Source organism: Camelina sativa, chromosome 13 (assembly GCF_030686135.1).
Source record: "Camelina sativa cultivar CO46 ecotype springtype chromosome 13, ASM3068613v1".
NCBI classification, from domain to species: Eukaryota; Viridiplantae; Streptophyta; class Magnoliopsida; order Brassicales; family Brassicaceae; genus Camelina; species Camelina sativa.
In genome coordinates this window covers 7325877-7351703 of record NC_141892.1, presented here as the reverse complement: position 1 = coordinate 7351703, position 25827 = coordinate 7325877, and the positions used below count along the sequence as shown (strand labels likewise).

Below are 25827 nucleotides of genomic sequence, written 5' to 3'. Positions count from 1 at the left end.
CAATCGAAACTCTTTCGTAACCGGAGCAGCCGGACCATACCCTCCTCGAGAAAGGAAGGACAATGGGGTTACTCGTTGGCCGGAAAAAATCAAGAACCCTAACGATAAACCCTTTTTCTCAGCTCAGATAAGATCAAGTAGTTTTTAAGTTCATAGAATCGAAGTTGCTTGAGTTTTATAATATCTTTGGTCCAAAACCCTAACCCTAATCCACTAAATTCCAGGACTACCCTCGTGTAAAAACATATTAACAAAACAGATCCAAAACTGTTTCAAAAATCATTAAGAAACCCCACAGGTCCTCAAACAACAAAAATTATCCCTGTCTATGTGTGTGTTTATGAGATTGACCAGAAAGGATACCAAAACCATGACTATCTTGATGGCTCAATCTTTCTTAAGCAAAAAGAGGGTTTTGTATAAAACAGAAGTATTTACACCAAGAAGCTCTCTCTCAAACAAAAGATTGACATACAAAATGGAGAAAAAATGAACAAGAGACAGTGATGTGCTGTGTGTTTTACAGAGGAGAAGTTGTAGACTTGTGAATTTTGTTCTTCTCTTGTGTCTTTGGTGGCTGAGACGAATGGACTGCTGCTCGATATGAAGATGAAGCGAGCTGTGCCAGTGCCGGGACAGTGCCACCTGCAAACATTCAAACACAAAGAAAGATGCAGAATTTAAGGCTTATTGGTTTCATACTGGTTTCATTCTTCCTGTATGATCAAAAGGAACTTAAGTTCCACGATCTTAAAAAGCAGTGAAGGAGGAGGAGGAGAAGAAGATCTCAAACCTGCTAGTCCAGCACAGGCTGATGAAAGAACTATAACAGGCGGTGCCTACATCGATACCAAAACGAAGAAACATCAATTGACTAAACAATTTTACTGGTCTTTTTCGCGGACGGTTTATGTATTTAACAAGTTTTGGAATATGAAACACAAATATGAAATTCTGCATCTTTGTTGATAACTTACCCCAACAAGAAAATGTAACCACATGGGTCCTTTTATCCACTTGCGTACAATTGGCATTGCTGTTTCCATTAACAAGAGCATTAAAGTAAGTACATATAGATTCACACTCTTTCGAGCAAGCTTTAAACTGCAACCACTATAACTAAAACATAGCTAGATAACAAAATACTGATAAAAGAATGTCGATTGTTATAGCAGTGGATTCAAATGCACTCAGGGACAGACTAGATAAACTATGATTACTCGTAGCTTCTGAGACATTCTAAGACACTCCAAAACTCTTTGTTTCTTCAAGTCATACAAGAATCTCATAACTAGCGCATATTAGAAGGTGGAAGTTGGTTGGTTACACAGGCAGACACAATCAACAAGAGAAGAACAAAACTCAGAGAAATGAAAGCAATAATCACAAGAAGATAACAAATCAATGAGAGATTAAAATCAGAGATACCATGGTTAAACCCAATGAATGCACTTGCAGTACCACCAACAGCTGATCCAATCTAAAAAAAAAACATAAAAATTAGAGCTTTAAAAGCTACAGTTTAGACTAAAAGATTCGAATTTGTCTTCCTAAAAAAAAACCCAAAAAATTATTTTACCATAGAAAAGCTATCCCTGATGAACGGAGCCACAGTCCAATCACTGGTTTCCTGAAATCAGTCAACTTCCAATTTATTAAAAAATAAAGAACAAATCTTGCTCTACAAAAAAACAAAGAAAAGCCAAAATTTTCAGCAATCTGTATATACAAAGATTTGGAAAAAAAAAAATACCAGATTTTTCGTAAGAGGGCCAGCGCAATGATGGCATCTGATTTCGATCTCATGTCCAGAATCCGTCATTTTCCTTGCTCAAGAAACCTAAATCAGAACTTTTTGTTTTTTTTTTTTGGGGGTCCGTAGGGTTTATACCATTGTTTTACTATTTTGCTTCGCCCCCTCTCTCTGTGAATTCGACAAGAAAGACTAATCCGTCGACACGTCATCTTTAAACAAACCGAGTCGATCCAAACCGGGAAACTGTGAAGACAATAAATAAGAATCTGGTCAGAACCGGTTTAAATTAAGGTGGTTTGTTTTTTTTTTTGCAATTTTGCTTATCCAAGTTTTTTTTATGATGAGGAATCTTACTTCTCCATGTTCCCAAAGGGTTTTCATAAACAACTTTTTGATGAAATAAAATGTATATAAATCAACGAATATAACAGAAAGTATACGAACAAAAGGATGTATAAACTGAAAAAAAAGAAGGAAAACAAGAATGTATACTACCAACTTGCAACTAGACAATCATTCTTTTATAAGAATGGATACGAGATGTTGAATTAAGCCAGCCAGTCGCATTTTGTTTTATATACAATTGTTTCAATACTAATATTAAAATCAAAATTCACAAAACTGCTGCATTTGCTTTCGGTTGGATGCAGACATCACCTGTCTTGTGGTGAAACACACAATCTTTCTTTTGTTGTGCTTTGCTTATAAGAATCACAATTCACTAAAATATCCCACATATAATAAAAAAACGAGACTAACAAAACCGGAAAGAAATAGACCCGAAATAGTCTTTGGGTTGAGATGAACAATAAAGATGCTTGAGTGTTGAGAATGCGACTCACCAAGCTTTTCTTTAGTTTTGGATTCTCATATTCTCATTCTCTGGAATCTCTCATAAACCCACTTTTTTACTCTCTGCAAAAGAATATAATTCCTCCGCGGTCATTTCCTGCTTCTTCTTGTTTTATGTAATCCAATCCAACTCTCTTGTTCGATTAAGCGAATCACAACCCCACGATGCAGCCCATGTGTTGAATTATGCTCCCTACGGAAGATCAAACAGTAAAAAAGTTATTAAATAAGAACAAAGAATCTGTCAAAGGGAAATGAACGTACAAGGAAGAACATTTACTCTATATCACTCTTTTGTTTATTTTTTACTTAAAAGAGTGACCTTTCAACGATCAATCAGCAAAGTAAAGGAAAGAGTGATTACAATTTAACTATTATAAAACAGGCGATAACATGTAGTAAAATGATTTCAGCTCTACTTCTGCAAAAACACAAAGCATACTCAAAATTTGATCTTTTCTGAAACTACATTTGATACAAAACAGAGAATTATATTTATAAATATATGGTGAAAGTGAAATTAATCAAAAGAGTTCCAACACATATTTTACATGGTTTAATTTGCTTTTAATGGTATTCTAATCTTCATCAAAATAGACTTTTGAGCACACAATGTGAAGCCTCTCTTTGTGGAAGCATATTCCCACCCACATGCCAATCAACTATTTTGGCAATATGCTCAAATACTTTTAACTGAAGGTTATGAAAAGGTTCTTCACCAAACAGAATAAAGTGTTGATGAGAAATCAGAACCATGAGATTTCACCAAAAAAAAGATTGAAAAAAATGCAAAGATATCATTCAAGGAACATAAGATTTGTGTTTTTTTTTTTGACATTTTCCTTTAAAACAAGAGACCATATTTCTCACCTAGTTTTTCTATTTATTTTTTGTAAGGCATCTATCAAACTCATTAAGATATGTGAGACGCTATACTAGATAGTGGATATATTCTCATTTGCACATAGAGAAGCCATCACTTCAGCATTTGGCAATCACAGAATTCTATATTTATATATCTTTTATCTATGAACTTATTCTATATAGCTGTATATCATATAGAAAAGTATCTTTATACTTAATCAGGCAGGAGAAATCTATTTGTGAAGTCAAAATCAAATTCAGATCCAACACCACAATATGATCGATGATGGAATTTAGAGACGTAGTCATCACTACAGAGATTCAGGGAAGTACACTGTAAGAAAGAAAGCAGCCAAACATTAGATGCATATATGCTTCACGAACTTATACATATGCACACATAAACATACAAATATTGCACCGAAGACATGTTAAATTGCATTTGGAACAGACAGGAAACGTTACACACACACATAAATACATACATATATGCATACATAGATAACACATGCATAGATGGGCCAAATAAGTTGTGCCAATCAAAGAATGAGAGCTATGGGTCCCCCACTAATATTGTACTGTTTAGAGAGAATAGGTACTACACTTGTTGAAGGAGACAGCATGAAATATTCTACATTCGCTTTCTCAATTATCTTTCAAGACAAAACAATGATGAAACATATTTGGGTATTCTTCATCATAAAATCATACAAATATAATCACTATAAACTGTTGAAACATGGCCAAATAAGCCATTGTTGATTTTGATCAAATCTATCCTAAAGTTTCAATAGAAATGTTTAGACTAAAGATGTATCTAGAGACTGGAAAAAAATGACTTTCAAGTAGGAACAAAAACAATACAGACAAGTGGAAAGCATTGAGAATATACCTCAAGAGATAGAGAGGTTAGAGCTGTGGACTTTGAAAAAATTTGAGGAATAAGGAAAAAGAATGAATTCCCCTGCCCAAGTAGAAAAGTTGTCAAAAAGATTTGGAGAACAAGATACTTTCATATACCAGAATGGTGAAAGAATGCGCATATGATGCATTAATTTTGGATCAATTCTGGTATCTAATGCAAGGCTTGAATTGCACTGAAAAGTTGTAGTCCAGAGGAATCAAAACATGAAAAAAAAAATCTAAGCACACAACCTACAGTATAAACGATAAGAACACAAATAACAAAGCAACGATTGGACCAGTTATTCATATTCCATACCTTAGTTATCATCCTCTAGTTTGCCTTTTTCCCATTCAACTTTCTATATAAAGCAAAGTTGCAAAGACTTTTAACTCTTGAGAGACCCGGCCTGAAAAAGAGCATAAATAAGGAAAGCAGCAAAGACATCTTCCCAAGTTGGTGGAGTTGCAGACCATAGTGTATTTCTGAACTGAGAGCAGCAGGCTGCACTTAAAAACTAAGATTGTGTCAGGTAAAAGAAAAACATTTGGTCTTTACACTCATTATTAATGCCGTATTGCTAGCTGAATAAATTTACATTTTTATTTTATTTTGAAGACAGACTTATGTATTACCACAACCAGCACCAAGGAAAGAGCATCCTCTCTTCATCGAGAATGCCCATTCCTTCTGAAAGGCATCCATTCCTCAGAGGAAATGGCACAGGAGATTCTGGACTCATCCTCTCAACCGATGCAAAGCCACGACTAAAATGGACTCCAGATCTTCACGAGAGATTTGTTGAAGCGGTCAACCAGCTTGGAGGAGGAGATAGTACGTTATATTATTAACAAATGAACCATTTTGACAACCTGGCTTTTAGACATGATCAGTATTAATGTGTCTACTTTTGTTTCTGCAGAAGCTACTCCTAAGACAATCATGAAAGTCATGGGTATTCCAGGCCTTACCTTATACCATCTCAAGAGTCATCTTCAGGTAATCTATCAACACTTTAAACATGCATGCCTAAACTCATCAGCTCTCAACGTTGATGAATTTGCTTGGTAGAAAAACTGTTAAAGAAAAACAAAAATGACGATATGTCAAGAAGTGAAAGATCTGTAATATTTTTTTTTTGTTTTTTGCTTTTACAAAGGTTATTGATTTCCTGATTTGACTACCAGAAATATAGGCTGAGCAAGAATCTTAATGGACAAGCCAACAGCAGTTTAAACAAGACAAGTAAGCTTAGTTATTCAATACTCGAATACAAAGAATTCAATCTAAAGACTCATTTTCCTTTCTCCAAAATATTACCTACAAGTGTTACTAAAGTAACCTGGTTTAGGTGTGATGACCATGGTAGAAGAAAACCTCCCTGAAGCAGAGGAAAGTCATAGTGAGAGTTTAAGCATTGGACCACAGCCGAGCATGTAAGAAATCTATGGCTATTTGCTTACATATTCTAACGTATTGCATTTTCAAAAAAATGACATATTTTTGTGCACTCAGGAACTTGCCTATAAGTGATGCACTTCAAATGCAAATAGAAGTTCAGAGAAGGCTACACGAGCAGCTTGAGGTATCAAAATGTTAAAAACACACATAAATCGATGAAAATCATAAGTATAGTGTATAATAGAGCAGCCATCAATAGAAGCTAGAACTACCATATAGAAACAGAGAGAACAAAGCATTTAGTTACAATTTCATTAAAAATATTTTATACTGAGTCAGGTACAGCGACATTTGCAGCTCAGGATAGAGGCTCAAGGAAAGTACCTGCAGTCGATCCTGGAGAAAGCACAAGAAACTCTTGGAAGACAGAACCTAGGCGCAGCTGGGATCGAAGCAACAAAAGCTCAACTCTCAGAATTAGTATCTAAAGTGTCAGCAGAATATCCAGACTCTAGTTTCCTAGAACCGAAAGAAGTGCAGAAGCTACGCCATCAACAACAGATGCAAACAACTAATTATCCGCCTAACTCCTCCCTTGACAGTTGCCTAACCTCAAGTGAAGGAACCCAGAAAGCACCAAAGATGCTTGAGAACAACAGATTGGGACTAAGAACATACATCGGAGATTCAACTTCAGAGCAGAAAGAGGTAATGGAAGAACCATTCTTCCATAGAATGGAGCTCACATGGGCAGAAGAAGAAAGCATCAGAGAGAATAATAACAGGCCACAACCATATATTTCCACAATGGTTAACAGCAACGCAGAAGCAAGAATCTCGTCTTCAAGAAGAAGCCCTGGAAGATTGTCAATAGGAGTGGGGTTACAACATGAACACAGAGGAGGGAGTAGCAACAACAGTGAGTATACACAAGAAAGATTCAACGAGAATGGTGAAGGTTGCAAGATGGAAACACACACGAGAACAACGCTAGATCTTAACACACACGACGAAAACTATGGCACAACAACGAAACAGTTTGATTTGAATGGTTTTAGTTGGAACTGAGAAGAAACTAAGAAGGCTATAAAAGACTGCATCAAGCATCAACCTTTTTATGATCGATCACAAAGAAAGTGAAAAAAAAAAAGCCTCAAAGAAGAGAACCTTCGATTTGCTTTGTTTGTTAGCTTGAGAGATTCGTCTAAGATTGAATTATTAGTCGAAGCTTTGTGCAACACTATTGATTTGCCTAGCTATGATCTCATCTCCACCATATACAGTAATACAGATAAATTTACTAAACTTCATAAGGACGTAAAAGCTCCGTGCTTTCAATCAAATTCGGACATCAACAAAGTAAGAAACATGCCTACACTACACATGTGTAGGCAGAGATAGAGAGATCATCGATGCCTTTGCGTATAATGCGTTTCAGAACACCTCATGAGTAGAGAGTCTGGGACGCATCGTAGCAAATCGGAGAGAAACCGGAAAGTGAGGAACGAACGGCTGCACAACGAGGCGAGAAGATAGTGGGATTGTCCGACGCCTTTTTTCAAACCGGGTCGGGTCTGGTAGATCTTGGTCGAGTTTTTACCTCATTTGTTTCCAATGTCACGTTTCGTCCCTGAAGTTTTAGTAGGCTCTTAATTTTTTTTACACACTAGAATTTGTACAATAAAATATTTCCTATCAGTAGAAATTGTTGAGCTCGAATATAATCATTTCAATTTTTGAGTATATATCTATATAAATATTAAATTTATTTTACTCAGCGATATACAACATATATACTTTAAAAGATAATATTTTTTTGTTATATCTATTTGCGATTTTACGTGTGATTTTAGTTAAAATATTAAATATCATATTACATTTTTTGTTGTTGTTTCATTTGAATATTATGTTGTTTGAATATACGTACTGACTTATTTAGTAACATATAATATTTATATGATTTCAAAAACATTAATTGTAAATGACTATAAATATCATTTAGTAACTCTATTTAGCTGGCCTTGATAAGGATAGACTAGGTACCAACCCGCACATAGTGCAAAATAAATCTGATTCAAATAAAATATTATGAATAATATTATTATTTGAAATTTAAGATTCGTTTGTCTAAACAAAATCTGTAAGTAAAGTTTATTTTTCGTTTATTCAAGTTTTCGTTTATTTTGTGTAAAAATACATTTCATCCGTGAACTATTTAAACGTGAAAAAGAATTTCAATGTGGTGGAGAAAGTTTTGATGTTTTTTTTTGTGTTTCTAAAATCAAATTTACATATTTTATGTTTCACATTGTTATCTATAATCACTATGCCATTAAATAGATAAAGCAATATTTTTTAGACTAATTGATTTAATTTAAACTAATCCTAAGTCTAAAAATGCAATGAGAAAAATATATAAAAAGTGGTAAATAATCAAAAAATGTAGTTCTGGTGAAAACTTATAGGGAAAAATGATTGTCTAGGGTTTTCAAAATATCATGTTAAGATTGTTGAGTCACATATATTTAAATTGGTGAACATATTTAAAATTGTTTGTGAAATGTTATTTATTTTTAAGATTATATTGTGGTAATTAATTTTTAATATACTTGAATAGTTATTGGATTTTTTTTAACGGGAGAATAAGCTTTGCGTTTCAAAAAGTTAAATAGGTGAATAAGTTTAAATTGTTTGTGGTATGTAATATACTTTTACGATTATTTTAATAATTTATTCAATTAATTTAATAAATATAGTTGAATAGTCATCAGAATTTTTCAAAATAGGAGAATAACTTTAGCATTTCAAAAACTTAAATAAATAGTTTATAATTTTTTGTGAAATGTAATTTACTTTTAATAATTAAATAAGTTATGAAAGTGATAATTAAATATATTTTGGATTTTAATAGTGTATTAAATCTTTCATTTTTAAAGACTAATAAAAAAACATTACCTCATATCTAATTGCATATTTATGTAAATAATAATAAGAAGTAACGACATTAATTAAAAAATGTACAAGAGCTCTGTAAGCGCGATACCTCAGCTTTTTGGTGAAAGTCCTTCTCTATTAATATATAGGGGATTTAAAACCATTCTGAAGAACTCAGGGGAGTGTATTGAAACAATGATTGTGGAGGATTTTATGGGATTTAGAAAATTTGGAATTTTGATAGATTTTAGGGGAGTTGATATGATTTATGGTAAAATTCTTTCAAATCCCACCTAAAACCATAAGATTTGTATATTTGTATTTTTAACTAAACAAATCCTCCAAAATCATCCAAAGTCCTCCAAAATCCCTAAAACTTATTGAAATCCAAATCCACAAACTGTTTTGAATAACAGTGGATTTCAAAGTAGATTTTTAAATCATCAATTGAATAACAGTGGATTTCATGAGACTTTTTAAAATCCATGATTGAATAACATAGGATTTATAACTTTTACACAAATCACTTAAAATGTGATGTTGAATACACTCACTCATTATTTATACATATTAAAATGGCCAACGCTTTTTGATCCGTTCGATGTAATAAAATATATGACGCTTCTCGACCCTTTGTCTTCATAAACAGTATAGCTCTTCCAATTTTTCAAATACAAACAAATAAAAAGGAATAATAATAATAAGAGTTAAAACAGAGCCAAAAAAAAAAAATCCAAATCACCATAAAGATTGCTTGCTCAAAATAAGAAAATATAGAACTGGAACAACACTCTAGAAACAAATAATACAGCGGTAGCTATGTTGAAAATAGAATACAAAATTTGTAAATTAAAACTCATTTATTGGCTTGATCAGCATTTCAAAATACATAGACGATCGACGTATTTTTTGTTGGCTGCACCACTCAAACCATCGACTCTTTTAGTAACAACAACATATTGTAATTATTAATATATAAGAGGGTAAAATCATAATACTGGCAAATTCCCAATTAAACCTCAAATGTTTTTTAGGTTGCAAAATATCTTCTCAGATCATCTTCTCCGTAGATCTTTGTACATAGTTCAAACAAGCGACAGTAGCTCCTTCGAAACAAAGGTATATGTGGTGTCACTATTTCATCTGGCCACTCCAGATTGGATTTCAGTCGCAACGGCATGAAGAAGAAGAAAAGAAGATGAAGAAGGAGTGAAAGAAAAGTAAAAGCATAGTTTTGGTCACTGGTGGCTGCGACAGCGATTCACTTCTGAACAAGGCCATAATGTAATTTACGTACTTGTTTAAACTCGAAACAGGACAAGTAGGAAAACAGAATATTTAAAACTCTTCAACAAACTAAACGACAACCCTCTTTTCCTCTGAGAGTGTTTTCCTTACAAAAGCTTCTGAATGATTAAAACCCAACTCCTGCAATTTCCGGTTTGCCTTTAGACGAGCTAAATCGATTCCAATTTTTTGAACTAAATTATGTTTTAACTTTTAGCAGAGATCAAATAGAAGAAGAGACTTGGAGAATTACCCCAAGTAGATCAAATTGCAAAGGAGAATTTTCTCATTAGCCATCAAAGTTAAAACTCTCCAGTTCACTTAACATCAAAATTAGTGATGCAAATAGATCTTACCACATATGCATTTTTTGGATCAAACTCAGAAACGTGCTTGTAAGAGAGAAGCAAATAAAGAAGTGAGATTCAATGCGGTTGAATTCATGTTTTGGGAGCTAATCTTGCTTCTGTGGCGGTGGCTAACTTAGGCACGACCATCAAGTAGTCCAGTGTTTTGTTCGGGGTAATGTTACTTTTACTGTTATAAAATTAATCATATGATTCATATCCACTATTTTTTTTTAAGTTTGATTGCGAAGGCATATAAAAAAACAATACTTTTTTATTATTGTAAATTGACACGATACTCTTAAGTCTGATGCTATAATTGTATAAATACAACGTTTGAATTGCTTAGCATTAGGGGACTAAAAACAACAACAATGATCTACGATACCTTGGCTTACACAATCTCTGTTGTGGTATCCCCTTTTAGTACGGTCTGCGAAACATTCTCGTGACCCATATATTACTCGTGACCAATACCCATGTCCTTTAGTACAGACATGAATGCAATTATCGGGAAGTTTGTTGATATGTGCATCTACACAAAACCACCAAAAATATATATTAAAATATATATATGCATGGCCAGTGATAGACATGTGCAACAAGTGCATTTGCACCTGGCTATACTAAATTAAATATATTTTAAGGTTCATAAATAATTTTCAAAAAAAATTATATGTAATTAGGGCCCATTTTTCAAAAATTGAACAGAGAATATAACAATTTTTATGTATATGCAAGTATGTGTATTGTATCTTTGTATATATAATTACGTATAACATGTCCATACATTATTTAGAATTTTGTATAGACTCCAAAAGTTATGATTATTAGAATATCACAATCACAAACACAAAATCACAAACACAAAAGATTAAAATATACCTGAGGCAATAACAATATGGTTGGACATCGAAACTGCTAATATGACAAGTTGAAAAATCACCAAAGCTTTTGTGATACCCATGATGATAATAATTTTTTTTGTATAAATTTAACTGAATAAGATTATGCTAGTCTTTTAGAGAAATTCCACTTATATAGTTAATCTTACTTGTTTGCCCAGAAAAAAAAAATATAGTTAATCTTACTCTTGGGTAATCTCATATTTCCCAATCTGTTTAATTTTACTGTTAAATGTTTTTCCATTTATGCTAATAAAATTGTTTTGAGTCAAAAAGTTGTTGACATTTGTTTAGTATTTTGAACATATCTTTTGACTTTATTAAATGAAAAAAAAAAATATTAATGAATGGTAGGAATAGGATATATCTGACAAGTACAAAATTAACACAAATATTTTTGTCAGTTAATATACTGCAGGTAAACTAGTATTTGTTTTTTTTTTGTTAAAAGGCTTTCAAATTAAATGCATAAAAGGTAATACAAGGATTTGACTTTGAGGTCATATAGTTTTTGAAAGTAGTTAAAAGGATAAGAACACACAAGTGTATTCTAGATTACAGAAAGAGAAATCAAGGAACTATGATGCTTAACCACGACCCCCGCGGCCACCACGACCACGTTTGCCATGTCTTCCAACCATAGTCCATTCATTCTCTTGAACTTTTTGTGTAGGTTTGATTGACCTCCCTCCTCGAGTCCTTAGAGAGAAGTCACCCATCTCAAAACATGTATCTAAAGAAGCAAATGTATTGCTCCCAAAAATATTCTCTTGCGCAACTTCAGTTACCAATAAACCTTGTTGGGTAAGAGTAACTATAGTATCCATAGCCGGAGGGGAGCCAATCATTGAAAAAGTCTTAGTTGGTGCAGTCTTTGAAGAGGCCAATGTAGCGGAAAAAGAGATGGCGTTAAAAGACGCATTAGAAGGAGATAAACCATGTACAACGGTAGTTGGTGTCAATGGTCCATCCTCCGATATAGAAGGAGAGTGACTTAAAGAAGAGACAATATCTATCAGAACGTTTTGAGAAGAGCGAGTGGAGTTGGCTGGGGGGAGACAACAGTTTGCTCTTCAACTGGTGCAACAACCTCTGAGGGAGAACCCTTTGAAGGAGTGGAGACAGTATTGGACTGGCGAAGAAGGAGGCATCTAGTTTCTTTATGTCCTAGGTGACCACATTTATCACACTTTTTTGGGAGCCAAGAGTACTCAACATCTACCATTGAGACATTACCTAACTTGTCAGCAGATGCAATTCTATGTGGAAAAGGCCTGTTTAATTCCACTCCCACCATCAACTTGGCCTCACCCATCAGGGTTGGATCCAACCTTGGTTTGTTAGTTAGCATGGGTTCTCCTAATCCTGAAGCTATCCAACTAATTCCCCAGTCTGAATAAAGACAGCTTGGACTGTTCTTTAAAGTCACCCATACCGGAACTGAAGTGATCTCAGGAAAAGCTAAAGAAGAAGTAGGAGTCCAAGGTGCCACAAACATAATGCAATCATCAATATGCCATAGACCACGCTCTAACACCCAAGTTCTAGTAGACTCATGTGGGATATGAAAAAGAAAAGAGGAGTCACCTAAATTACGAGTGAAGATCTTACTCTTCTTACCCCAAATCCTGTTAGCAACAACATGTATGACACCTCCAGATGGTGTATAACATCTAATAAACTGACCAACCAAAAATTCCTTCTGATTTTCTAATCCCTGCACTAAAACATGATTAGGAATCTCGACCATGGGAGTACCATCCTCCAAATAAGTTGGTGATGTTGTACGATAAAGATTGCGAATTGTTGGGTCCATCTTTGCTGCCCATGGGAACCGCAATTGACCATCTTCCTTGAACTTTGGTGGAAGTATGTCAAAAGGTGGACTTACATTACCTGTGATCTTTGCATTCTCGGATGAAAGCAAAAATTCAGGGATTGGATCTTTTAAATCCAAAGGAATTTTTAGAGGCTTTCCCCAAGCTCCAAGAGAAGGAACAAATGGAACATGAGTTCTTATTGGTACATTACACGCACAAAATATTTGTTTAGGAACACACATTAATATAATTTGTTATGTTATATGATTCCATTTATTATAATCAATACGATAATGTTTGTATTTTGGCGTCATAAGTCCAATTAGTGCTAGAAGAGTATAAGACCATCTCCAAAAATATAGGATTGTTAATGAATTCAATAGTATTTTTCTTTGTATTTTGTGTTATTCAACTAAAACAAAAGAATCTATGATTGTTGATGAATTTAATTATTATTTTATTAGTTCATGGTTTTATACACTTTTTTTACAAAATAAAGTCATGGAAAGTATCACAAAAATACAGAGATTGTTTGGAACATTTTACAAGATTTTTGAAAACCAATTAACAAAACTATATATTACTTTATATCAATCCTTAAAATCTTTTTAATTTCTTTAAATAGATCATTAAAAATCTTTTACTTATTCATTTTTGGTGATCTTGTTGAAGTCTTCAAAGTTTTTTTTGATAAATTAGAATCCAATAACACCCTCTTAATTAATAAGATATCATAGTAGTGGTACAATTTACTAATTAGGTATATTTAAATTCAAAATTCTTTAAGATAAAGCGAGTATTTACTGATCATTGAGTAAGAGAGTTTTATTTCACTTTTCCGATAAATGTTTAAATTTAATTTGTTTATAGATCAATTGGAAAAGTAATAGGAAATACTAAGAGTATTTACTATTTAAATTTGAGCACGAAAATAATATCTTTTAAATTTGTTAGATGGAAAAATTAACCACCATAACTCAAATATTATGTACTTATTTTGAACTAATTTCTTTATGTAGTTTTGAATTTAATTAATAATATTTAAGTAAACATATAAACCGTCACAAGAATTGCTAAATGGTAGTATATAAATTCAGATTCTTTATGTAAATGGATATACCTTCAATACAAATGTTGAGTACGTATCTATTTTTTCGAAAAAGTTAAAGAAAAATCGTTGATCCAATGAAAAAGGCTGAAAAGTATACTTAATATGAGTGGTAAAATAGTATCGTTAAAAAACCGTTAGATGAGAAAATTAAAACCATGAATTATGCGCGCCATAATTCAAAATCTTTCATAACTATTTTTAAATAAATTGCCTTTATTTTTTTTCCACAATTAAATAATTTGCCTTTATATGTTTTTTCTTCATACCTAAAAATAAACACTTTCAATATTTTGTTAATGATTTTATATCCATAAAATTTATTAAACTTTCACATATGAAAAAGCTTGACAAAAAAAAATAAGGGTATAATTCAGAAAGTAATAAAAGAACGAGGGGGCAAATCGGTGAAAAAAAAAAGCCCGGTACTCTTTATAACAAAGTTGGGCCGTCAATGTCGAACTCGAAACTCGTTAATTAAACTCGTTCTGATCTTTCTTAACGATCCAATCAAAATCCATTCATCATCTGTTTTACACATCATCATCATCTTCTTCTTCCTCTCGTCCCACCTCTGAAAGCGAAACCCTATTTTTCAATTTTTTCATAAAATCAGAAGAAAAAAACCCTAAATACTGTCAGCGCTACTTCCCCAAACCCAAAATCCGACGTATTAACCTTTGTTTTTTTTCTCTCTGGGAGTCTCTTCTCTGGTTCGGCTGTGATGGGTGCGAGCCGGAAATTACAAGGCGAGATAGATCGGGTGCTTAAGAAGGTTCAAGAAGGTGTCGATGTTTTCGACAGCATCTGGAACAAGGTAACGTTTCCTCTCTTTTCCTCAATTTTATTGATTGTTTTGTTTGGTTCTCAATTGTTTACATCGATAATGCAGGAAGATGTATAGAATTGAACTTTTTAGATTCGCGTGTTTTAGGAACTGTGTTAGTACCATTTTCAGCGTGTTAATATGGAACTGAGTTTGCTGATATCACTGTGTGTAGTAGATTAGGGATTGCGATTGTTGCTTTTATGCATTGGGCCCTTGATCGAACTTGATTTGTTTTTTGTTTATTTAATAAACAATTTGTTTGTTTGTTTTGTGAGGTAAATTTTCCCAGTGGAACTCAATATCGAGCTCCGTTTGTTTTTTATGCAGTGGAATGTGAGCAGAATGTTTGTTTTCGAAGCAGAAAAGTTTTTTACTGGACAGAGGAAAAAAAAACACGGACTTTTTTGGTGTTTCAGGTATATGATACAGACAATGTCAACCAAAAGGAAAAGTTTGAGGCGGACTTGAAGAAGGAAATCAAGAAGTTGCAGCGCTACAGAGACCAGATCAAGACTTGGATTCAGTCCAGTGAGATCAAAGATAAAAAAGTAAGTCTTCTTCTTCTTCTTCTTCTTCTTCTTCTTCTTCATCTTCTACCCCTTACATGGCCCCCTTTTGTTCTCTTTAATTGCATCTGCGAACCGTTAGCTGTGGCTTTGTTTAGTTATCTCTATTGTCTAAATTCATTGTGGTGATTTCAATATTATCATGTTATAACCAAACCGAACATCTTTAGTAAAGGTTCTTTGCACCGGTGGTGGTTTCATATAGGCTGTATGAATCTTAATATCCATTCGTTTTATTAGACCGAAACTGAGGAGAATGTCTGTCATTTGACTTTTAGGTCAGTGCGTCATATGAGCAATCTCTGGTTGACGCTCGGAAGCTTATTGAGAAAGAGATGGAGAGGTTTAAAATTTGTGAGAAAGAGACTAAGACAAAAGCCTTCTCCAAGGAAGGACTGGGTCAGCAACCTAAAACTGTATGAATTTTTCTCCACTTTTTCGCTGCATTATTTACATTTTCCCATAACTAATTATATAAAATTGAAGTGTTCGAACTCCAAATAATTGCTAGGGAAGATCTGTTTAGTCTTTGCTTCTACTGTTCATGTGAATCTCATTAAGGAAATTTGTCATGCATTGTTCAGACTGCCAATTTATATAGCAAAATACTCGCGGTCAACTTTTTGTACAAGCAGTGTAGTGGAAGCTGTTTTTTGCTCATGTTTATGTGAGATGTTGGACAAGGAAGTATCAATGAAAATTTTTCTAGATATAAACAATATTTTCTTCTAACACAGCATTAAGTTTCTAGCAAAACATTCTGGTTTTGTGAAATCTTTTGGGAATTCCTGGGTGGTTATATATATTAGTGAAAACTCTTTTTGGCATTCAGGCTACTGATTTTGTCAGCTTCATGTTTTATAGGATCCAAAAGAAAAAGCAAAGTCAGAGACAAGGGATTGGTTGAACAATGTGGTAAGTTGTTTTGGCGTGTTCGTGCCTTTTTTATTGAATCTTGAACCCTTCCTTGACTGAAACGTCAAAGAAGAGTAATGTTAATGGTGTTTTTGAAATATGGTTGATACTTGATATGCCAGGGACTCTAGGTAGTTTGGTCCTTGTGGATCATCTTCAATCAGTGCTGTAGCTGATCGTTACTTATTTTCTTGCTTTTGATAGGTGAGTGAACTTGAGTCGCAGATTGATAGCTTTGAAGCTGAGTTGGAAGGACTATCTGTCAAAAAAGGAAAGACAAGACCACCCAGATTGGTAAGATCTGAAAAATATGCATTTGTATGCAAATGCTGTAATTTCTGTTCTCGTGGTGAATCATGTCATTTGGCTTGTTTTCCTCTTTCAGACTCATCTTGAGACATCTATTACAAGGCACAAGGATCACATAATAAAGTTGGAACTGATCTTGAGGCTTCTGGACAATGATGAATTAAGTCCAGAACAAGTAAATGACGTCAAAGATTTTCTGGACGATTATGTGGAACGAAATCAGGTCTGTTATATCTATAACCTGGAATATTTGCATGTATGCTGATATTATCTTTGATTGTGTTTAACTTTCCTGTATCTAGGATGATTTTGACGAATTCAGTGATGTCGATGAGCTCTATAGCACGTTGCCACTAGATGAGGTAGAGGGTCTTGAAGATCTAGTTACTGCTGGCCCCCTTGTAAAGGTGATTTTTTTTGCAATATCTCTATTTGCATAATTTCACCTCTCTATGGAAACAGGAAATGCTGTATCTGTCTGGCGAAAAGAGTGCAGAAATTCAGGAATCTATTTGGTGTTCATGACATTTTCTCTGTAACTACCAATCATCTAGCGATAGATTAAGAACTAACATGACTTGCATGTTTCAGGGTACTCCTTTGAGCATGAAGAGTTCTTTGGCAGCGACAGCATCTCAAGTTCGGGTAAGTATTCGTATATCTCTTTGCTTGAATTATTGTTATTATTATTTTTTTTATAATAAGTTTCTCTATTATTGCGTTGTTTCAGAGCATAAGTTTGCCAACTCATCATCAGAGTACTTCTCAAGATAAAACAGAGGATACGTCTTTACCAGATAGCAACGCTGAGACGGTTCCGAGAACCCCTCCCCCAAAGAATGGCGCAGGCCTTCACTCAGCACCATCAACACCTGCTGGGGGACGTCCAAGTTTGAACGTGCCTGCTAGTAATGTTCCAAATGCATCAGTTCCCTTGTCAACTTCTATTCCTGCTCAAATTTCCACAGAAAGCATGGGAAGTTTGTCTCCTGTGGCTGCCAAGGAAGAAGACGCAACAACCTTGCTTTCTCGTAAACCACCCTCATCTGTTGCTGATGCTACATTAAGGGGCATTGGGAGAGTTAGTATCCCCAACCAGCCCCAACCAAGCCAGCCTCCGTCTCCAATTCCAGTTAACGGGTCTCGCATTAGTGCAACTTCAGCTGCTGAGGTTGCAAAGAGAAATATAATGGGAGTTGAGAGCAACATCCAACCTCTAACTTCTCCGCTGAGCAAAATGGTTTTGCCACCAACTGTGAAGGTTAATGAGGGAACTGTCTCTGATAGTAACCCTGGTGATGTTGCGGCTAGTATTGGTAGAGCTTTTTCACCATCTATTGTATCTGGTTCGCAGTGGAGGCCTGGTAGTCCCTTTCAGAATCAGAATGAAACGGTGCGTGTATTTAAGTTGGTACTTGGTTTCTCTCGTATTCTGGAATATATATGAGAAACAACTTCTGATTCTTTTAATGTGGGACCCTTTAATGTGGAACTCTGTGTAGAATTGGGTTTACACTCTAACATAATCCTAACCAAGCTATTATGAGATGTATGCCTAGGGCTATACATCCCTTGGGCTTGGTTAAGGTTTACTGTTATGTTGTTTGTTAGTTTCTACTGTCTTCTTTTTCTCTATTAAGTACGCAAATGTTTTTGGCTTTTAGGTCCGTGGGAGAACTGAAATAGCACCCGATCAAAGAGAGAAATTTTTACAGAGGTTACAGCAAGTACAGCAAGGCCATGGTAACCTCTTAGGCATGCCTTCTCTATCTGGAGGAAACGAGAAGCAGTTTTCTTCACAACAGCAAAATCCTCTCTTACAGCAGGTAGCATATTTTGTTTGTATGTTGTGTACTTACCAGGGCTTGAGCACGTTCATTTTGAATTGTATGGAATAATCACATGCTTAATAGTACTCAAAATATTTCCATCATGATAAGAAATTATCTTTTCTAATCTGTTTGTCAGAGCTCTGCCATCTCTCCTCATGGAAGCTTGGGAAACGGAGTTCAGGCACCAGGTTTTAATGTCATGAACTCTGCCGCCTTACAGCAGCAGTCAAATGTAATGACTCAACAATTGGGTCACCAGTCTTCTGTTGCAGGTAAATTCACCGTCTGAATTATGGTATGACTGTGTATAGACACTATTTCAGGTTTTAGAAGTTATCTTACACAGTAACATAAGATTTATATTATTGATAGTCATTCTATTGTGAAGTTAAACCACTTTGTGAACGAGTTCTACACATAGTGGCAGTTACCTTTAAATCTTATAGTTGTTAGATTCGAGTTTTGATAGTACAGATGAAAAATATTCGCAATATAAGGGACCTGTTCTTGATGTTTGTACAGATGTAGACCATCCCAGAAATGATGATCAACCGCAGCAAAACTTACCTGATGATTCAACTTCCATAACAGCATCAAAAACAATTCCAAATGAGGATGATTCTAAAGTTCTATTTGATACCCCGGTATGCATTATATCTGTGCTCACCTTTACTAGTCGTTAGTATCTCTTTGAAATATATGATATATATGCTTTCCATCAGATAGTTTTTTAACAAAAAAATTAAGTGAGTAAAATTATTCTGTCTTTGTTGGTGTCGGTGAGTGTTTTGATGTGTCATTCCTTCACTTAAACTTCACATATGCTATTCAATAGTCAATGTAGTCTATGGGATACATATGATAATAGCTGTATTCTAGTTAACCAAGCAAATAATTAAGTATGGCCTCTTATCCTACCTACTTTGTTTTTTCTCTCTGTTTTATCTTCAGTCGGGAATGCCCAGCTACATGTTGGATCCAGTACAGGTATCTAGCGGTCCTGATTTCTCTCCTGGACAACCCATACAACCGGGTCAATCTTCAAGTAGCCTTGGGGTCATTGGTCGGAGAAGTAACTCTGAATTAGGAGCCATTGGTGACCCTTCAGCTTTAGGGCCAATGCATGATCAAATGCACAATCTTCATATGCTCGAAGCTGCTTTCTATAAACGTCCTCAACCCGCAGATTCAGAACGTCCTAGACCCTATACTCCGGTACACCATTCTTCTGAATTCTACTTAATAATATCCGCTTAAATTTCATATTGCCTATGATTTTGAACAGAGGAACCCAGCAATCACACCTTCAACATTTCCTCAAACACAAGCACCAATCATAAACAACCCTGTGCTCTGGGAACGTTTAGGCAGCGACGCTTATGGGACGGATACTTTGTTCTTTGCGTTTTACTATCAGCAGGTACCAAAATCTCAACGCTCTGTTCCATGCTTTTATCATGTATCTTCTTTTTCCTCACAGCACAGCCTTACCGGCTTTTTTCTTTTCCCTGGGTTTGTTTAGAACTCATATCAGCAATATCTAGCTGCAAAAGAGCTGAAGAAACAGTCGTGGAGATACCACAGAAAGTTCAACACTTGGTTTCAGAGACATAAAGAGCCAAAGATTGCAACCGATGAGTATGAACAAGGAGCTTATGTTTATTTCGATTTCCAAACCCCCAAAGATGAGAATCAAGAGGGAGGATGGTATGATCTGATTCATGTTTTCTGATCATCCATTGTTGTTGTTGTTGTCATCAGAGATGATAATCGTGTAATGCTTTCTCTCTTATGTCTGTGTAGGTGTCAGAGGATCAAAAACGAGTTCACGTTTGAATACAGTTATCTTGAAGATGAACTCGCCGCATAGAATAGAGAATATGTATGTTATATACTTTTGAGCGAAGTGTTGTTTCCTGCCTCTATTTACTACAGTACTTTTAGTTTCCAAGTTTGAAATTCTTCGTTGATGGCTCTCAACTAAAACCAGAGTCTCTTCGCAGATTCCTAAATGATATATTATTCCAAAAGCCGAATATTTCAACAAAAATTAGTAAAAATAATCGTTAATTTTACCATTTTTTTTCCCTCAGTCTGTAAATTACAAAAATTATTGGCCTTAAACGTTAATATTTCCTCCATTTATAATAATTATTGACTTCGTTCTGTTTTCAAAAAAATGATTTTTTTATACGGAATTTTAAACAAAATTTCTGGTGTAATCCTTACTCTCTCCCTTTTTTATTATATGATTATTTTTAAAGTTGTACACACAAATTAAAATATCATTTGATTTTTTTTTTTAAACAAAAAATCATTTAATAACTACTATTATACAACACCACTTATAGCAATATAAACTGGTTAGAGTAGGGTTCAGACTTCATAGAGAACGACAGCGAAGAATTAAGAGAAACCTTTTCTTGTTTTCGGAAAGCTCCTCCTCCTCCTCCTCCTACCCTGGCTGTAACCGCAGAAAATCTTCGATTGAGTGTTCTAGCGTTGAGGACGCGAGTACGACTTCGTAATGAGATATTGGCATAAGGTGAAGTTGATGCTGAGACACAATTTCGACTCCTAAACGAGATTGAAGTAGCACGGGCAAATATAACAATCTACGATCACGAGATGAACCTCTTGGATGACCGACAGACATCTACTAATTTTGTGCGGTCTTTGGAGATGGCTAGGGATGCAACGAACTAGTTTATGTTGTAAATGATTAAAGAAGACTCTGTATTGGTTTCAAGAACACAAGTTTTTAAAGTTTCTTTGTATTATTCTGCTGTTGGATGGTAATTGGAACAAGATTTACTGCCTAAAAAAACTGGTTAGAGTATATATTTTTTTTGAATAAAAATGGTTAGAGTATTTCTCTAGGGAAATACTATTTTGAATTAGGTAAATATATAAATCATAATATTTTAATTAAAAAATAAATTGAATTAATTTGGTGAAGACAAGTGTCACTTAGATATTTCACGAACTTTTCAAACGAGAAACTCTTTCTCTTATTTTTTTTTATTATTTTTATTTTTTTTGTTAAGGAGTCTCTTCATGAGAGATTTACTAATAAACATGCTTTTATATATTTTCAATTTAACGGCCTGAAAAGTACCTTGATTGAGTATTAATTTGAAGAATGCGATGAACAAGACAAAATAAACAGGATAATGGTAATTATGGAATCAAATTAAAAAAAATTACAGAAAACAAATATATAACATGATCATTTAGATGTATTTTTTTTTGGTCTAAGTCATCAGGACGTTTAAGGCCACATAGTAAATCATAACTATTTTAAATAAAATGCAATTATAGATGTAAAACTGCATTAGAAAAATATATATATTAGGGAATTTAGTGAAGAGTACTACATTTGGATTAAACTTTTCAAATCTACCACAATTTAAAACTCCTTTTCTATTCTACCATAATTGACATGTAGAATGACGTAAATACCCTCTTGTTTAGTAATTAAAAATTGGAATTAATTTTTTTTTTGATACCATAATTGAGCATGGGACCACGTTGTACTATGACTGTATTGGCATTTATTGTAGATAAAAGAAAGAATTGGTAGATAGTAAAAACTAGTTGCAAATGATTTACAAATTAAAATAAAATTAAAATTAAAATATTTCATGGTCTGATATGACAGACAATATACTATGTTGTGGACAACTAATTGATTGTCTACTGAATTTCAATGTTAACTTGAAATGGACAAGTTGTGACTGTTATATATTGTTGACATGTTAGTAGTTGTTTAGACAACAATATTGTCACCAAAGTTGTACACATTTGTATATGATGAGTGGACAATAAAATCCGTTAACTTGTCTACGAATATTGAATCTAAAAACCAAAAGAAATGTTGGAGAACAACAAAAACTGTTGATAGACTAAAAAAGAAAAGATATATTGTCCTAGTTCATATATTTTAGTAACTTGTCCATACTTTTATGTATGTGGAGGACAAGTTATTTACAAATTGTCTCAAGTAATATACATATACGTAGTGGACATGTACATTGGTAGACACGTGTGTCGACATACGATGGTTTGATATTGACAAGAAAATAAACTATTGTGGACAATTAATTTATTGTCTACAAAAAATGTTGTCCATAATAGTAATGTTGATAGCAAAAATCAAAAACATAAAAAAAAAAAAAAAAAAAAACAGTGGACGGAGCCTTCATACTTTGAATGGTTTGTTTTCTTGTTCATAGAAACCTTTTCAATTTAAACTTTTGGGTTGTGATTCTTGAAAAAAAAAAGGTTGAAAAGAATTAAGAAAAAAGCTTTTTGTTTGTATTGATTTTCTGAATATGGAGAGATGTAGAGTGGAAGACGAATAAGTTGAGTTTTGTTCGGTCAACAAATCTTTTAATTGGGTCAGACAAAAGTCAAAAAGACTTGACAAGAAAAACAAAATAGAAAAAATCATTTTCTAAAAATTAAAGAAAGAAACAAAAGTAAGGTTATTATAGTGTTTTTAAATTAGGTTTGTGGTAGTTGTAGAAAATAGTTAGGTAATGTGGTAGAACAATGAAAAAGATTTTCAAATGTGGTAGAATTGTTAAAAAAACTCTTTATTTTACGTGAAATTTCCTTTACTCCAATATCTTATCTGTGAGCATAAGTCAGTTTCTCATATTTATAAAGGTAGTTTTCATATAAATTCCATGATATTGCATCATTTGAACAAAATTTGCATCATCATAAGAAATAGTTATATATTGTTTTTGCAGAAAAATACATGTCTACTCATAAAGATCAACAAATCATTTTTAAAATTAGTATAGAATTAATATTATAATAAAATAATATAGTAATATAATACCAGTAATTGTTATCTTTTGCTGTTAATTCTGATAATTACTATCTTCTGCTGGTTTCTTTTGTTGAGTCTGATGGTTCGGACGCTGCCAATTATTGTGATGCTGTTACTTTCGGTTCGATGATGGTTGGTTGTTTCACTCTCCTCCTCAGGAATTTATGATGATAGAGGAAATTTGGCTTACCAAAACTTTTCTAAATAATTTGATTGAAGATTAATCAAAGAAGATTAGAATAATTTAAGTATAACGACATCTATTAACCAAAACCTTTTTGTCAAGTGTGGATTCATATTAAGAATATTCTGAGAAAAAAAAAACAGAATTGTGCATATACCTAAGATTATGCAGCGTCGGTTTAATAAAACCGAAAAATAAAACGAGTATGGGGGCTTGTTTAGCGGATCGGTGAAATTAAGCCATTACCAAGCACGTGGAGTGTGTCGCTATTGGAATTTTGACATCAAAAACGGCGCGTTTCGCGTGCCAATCCCTTAGACTCCAAGCAATACCCTTTGCGTTTCGCTGAAAATTTAAAATAACACTTCTCTCAAAAGACCGACCAAAGAAAAAAATATATACATGACTGTATTAGATTAAGGAACCTCATATCATATGACCTCTACAGATCCACATTTATTACAATCATTATTCTATACTCTATTGATCTTCGCCAAAAACAGAGTAAACCCAAAATGAGTAACCAACGGAAACAGAGAACCACCGCCATCATCTTCCTCTACATCACCATCTCCACCGTATATTTAAACTCCCGCGACGTATCCGCCTTGGGAGTAAACTGGGGTACGATGGCAACTCACCAGCTCCCTCCAAAGACGGTGGTACAGATGTTGAAAGACAACAACGTAAAAAAAGTGAAGCTTTTCGATGCCGACACAAACACCATGGTAGCTCTTGCTGGCTCCGGCATCGAAGTTATGGTTGCAATCCCTAACGATCAGCTCAAAGCCATGGGAAGCTATAACAGAGCTAGAGATTGGGTTCGAAGAAACATCACTCGTTTCAACGACGACGTTAAAATCAAGTAAATAACTTTGACCTCAAATCAAAAGATTCATCAGTTTTTGGATACTAAAAACTTAGTTTCTTTGCAGATACGTCGCCGTTGGGAATGAGCCCTTTTTAACAGCTTACAATGGATCATTCATTAACCTAACGTATCCAGCACTCTTCCACATCCAAAAAGCATTAAACGAAGCCGGAGTTGGAGATTTCATCAAAGCCACCGTACCTTTAAACGCGGACGTCTACAACTCTCCACCGGAGAATCCAGTTCCTTCCGCAGGAAGTTTCCGTCAAGACATCTTTGAAGAGATGAAACTCATAGTAAACTTTTTAGCTCATAACAAAGCTCCCTTCACTGTCAACATTTACCCTTTCCTAAGTCTTTACCTCAGCAGCGACTTCCCTTTCGACTACGCTTTCTTCAACGGCCAGAACACCGTTAGTGATAATGGCGTTATCTACACAAACGTCTTTGATGCTAATTTCGATACCCTCTTGGCTTCGCTTAGAGCATTGGGTCATGGAGACATGACTGTTATAGTCGGAGAAGTTGGTTGGCCAACGGATGGTGACAAGAACGCTAATATCCCAAACGCAGAACGGTTCTACTCAGGTCTGCTTCCTAAGCTAGCAGGAAACAGAGGAACACCTATGCGTCCCGGTTACATCGAAGTTTATCTCTTCGGGTTCATCGATGAAGATGCAAAGAGTATAGCTCCTGGTAACTTTGAACGTCACTGGGGGATATTCAAATACGATGGCCAACCGAAGTTTCCGGCGGATTTGTCAGGGGAAGGTCAAAAGAAGATGTTGAATGGAGCTCAAAGTGTTCAGTATTTGCAAAACCAGTGGTGTATGTTAAACCCTAATGCCCACACTTTTAGTAACAATACTAACCAGCTTGGGGATAATGTAAACTACGCGTGTACCTTCTCTGACTGCACAGCTTTGGGGTATGGTACATCTTGTGGTAATCTTGATGAGGTCGGGAACGCTTCCTATGCGTTCAACATGTATTTTCAGGTACATGATCAGAAGGCAGAGGCGTGTGACTTTGAGGGACTTGCCATAATCACTACCCATAATATTTCTCGAGAACAATGTAATTTCCCGATTCAAATCGGAGATCCAACATCAGGACATAGTGATCATAACCATAGGTTTGGTTCGATCATTGGGGTCGGTCTGGTGAGTATGTTGGTGCTCGTTATGGCACTATGAGCTTTCCGGTTTTGCTTCTAGTTCTTGGTTAGTTTTGGCATTGTTTATGCATTTTTGTATATTGCTGGTTCTTGAGTCACCATCAAATAAAAAAAGATTCAATTAGA

The 25827-nt window shown here is 34.5% G+C and overlaps 5 protein-coding genes and 2 long non-coding RNA genes across 24 annotated transcripts; 3 read left to right on the top strand and 4 right to left on the bottom strand.

Annotated features, from left to right (window-relative positions):
• Positions 1-393: 393 nt before the first annotated feature.
• Positions 394-1999, bottom strand: LOC104735882 (uncharacterized). The gene is made up of 6 exons (XM_010455749.3): positions 1754-1999; positions 1580-1630; positions 1429-1480; positions 978-1036; positions 794-839; positions 394-645 (listed from the first exon to the last, which is right to left on the bottom strand). The coding sequence occupies exons 1-6, from the start codon at positions 1820-1822 to the stop codon at positions 521-523; spliced, it is 402 nt and encodes a 133-aa protein (XP_010454051.1). The 5' UTR covers positions 1823-1999; the 3' UTR covers positions 394-520.
• Positions 2000-2322: 323 nt separating this feature from the next.
• On the bottom strand, positions 2323-7390 carry LOC104735878 (uncharacterized). Of its 14 annotated transcripts, none has more exons than XR_015577486.1 (8): positions 7150-7390; positions 6162-6633; positions 5697-5757; positions 5348-5452; positions 5012-5248; positions 4695-4893; positions 4365-4436; positions 2323-2801 (listed from the first exon to the last, which is right to left on the bottom strand). It is a non-coding gene; the product is annotated as an uncharacterized LOC104735878 (long non-coding RNA). The 14 variants fall into 14 exon arrangements; XR_015577490.1 differs by having other exon boundaries at positions 4695-4885; XR_015577485.1 differs by having other exon boundaries at positions 6945-7327.
• On the top strand, positions 4774-7082 carry LOC109124755 (myb-related protein 1). Of its 5 annotated transcripts, none has more exons than XM_087480344.1 (7): positions 4774-4908; positions 4999-5210; positions 5299-5375; positions 5564-5621; positions 5728-5812; positions 5892-5961; positions 6135-7082. In XM_087480344.1, the coding sequence occupies exons 2-7, from the start codon at positions 5003-5005 to the stop codon at positions 6843-6845; spliced, it is 1209 nt and encodes a 402-aa protein (XP_087336470.1). In that variant the 5' UTR covers positions 4774-4908; positions 4999-5002; the 3' UTR covers positions 6846-7082. The 5 variants fall into 5 exon arrangements, with proteins under 5 accessions (XP_087336470.1, XP_010454049.1, XP_010454050.1 ...); XM_010455747.3 differs by having other exon boundaries at positions 6117-7082; XM_010455748.3 differs by having other exon boundaries at positions 4995-5210.
• Positions 7391-10601: 3211 nt separating the features above from the next.
• LOC147929278 (uncharacterized) lies at positions 10602-11358 on the bottom strand. The gene is made up of 2 exons (XR_015577439.1): positions 11231-11358; positions 10602-10880 (listed from the first exon to the last, which is right to left on the bottom strand). It is a non-coding gene; the product is annotated as an uncharacterized LOC147929278 (long non-coding RNA).
• A 479-nt stretch (positions 11359-11837) lies between these two features.
• On the bottom strand, positions 11838-13312 carry LOC147929277 (uncharacterized). Its single transcript, XM_087480554.1, has 2 exons — positions 12314-13312; positions 11838-12221 (listed from the first exon to the last, which is right to left on the bottom strand). The coding sequence occupies exons 1-2, from the start codon at positions 13310-13312 to the stop codon at positions 11838-11840; spliced, it is 1383 nt and encodes a 460-aa protein (XP_087336680.1).
• Positions 13313-14573: 1261 nt separating this feature from the next.
• LOC104735877 (general negative regulator of transcription subunit 3) lies at positions 14574-20679 on the top strand. Its single transcript, XM_087480343.1, has 16 exons — positions 14574-14995; positions 15424-15555; positions 15852-15989; positions 16438-16488; positions 16693-16782; positions 16874-17020; positions 17100-17204; positions 17389-17442; positions 17528-18190; positions 18462-18623; positions 18766-18901; positions 19152-19273; positions 19581-19844; positions 19915-20049; positions 20152-20336; positions 20433-20679. Exons 1-16 carry the CDS (start codon positions 14903-14905, stop codon positions 20497-20499), a joined length of 2544 nt encoding a protein of 847 aa, XP_087336469.1. The 5' UTR covers positions 14574-14902; the 3' UTR covers positions 20500-20679.
• Positions 20680-24046: 3367 nt separating this feature from the next.
• On the top strand, positions 24047-25825 carry LOC104735876 (glucan endo-1,3-beta-glucosidase 8-like). The gene is made up of 2 exons (XM_010455744.3): positions 24047-24518; positions 24589-25825. Exons 1-2 carry the CDS (start codon positions 24169-24171, stop codon positions 25718-25720), a joined length of 1482 nt encoding a protein of 493 aa, XP_010454046.1. The 5' UTR covers positions 24047-24168; the 3' UTR covers positions 25721-25825.
• The last annotated feature ends 2 nt before the right edge of the window (positions 25826-25827 follow it).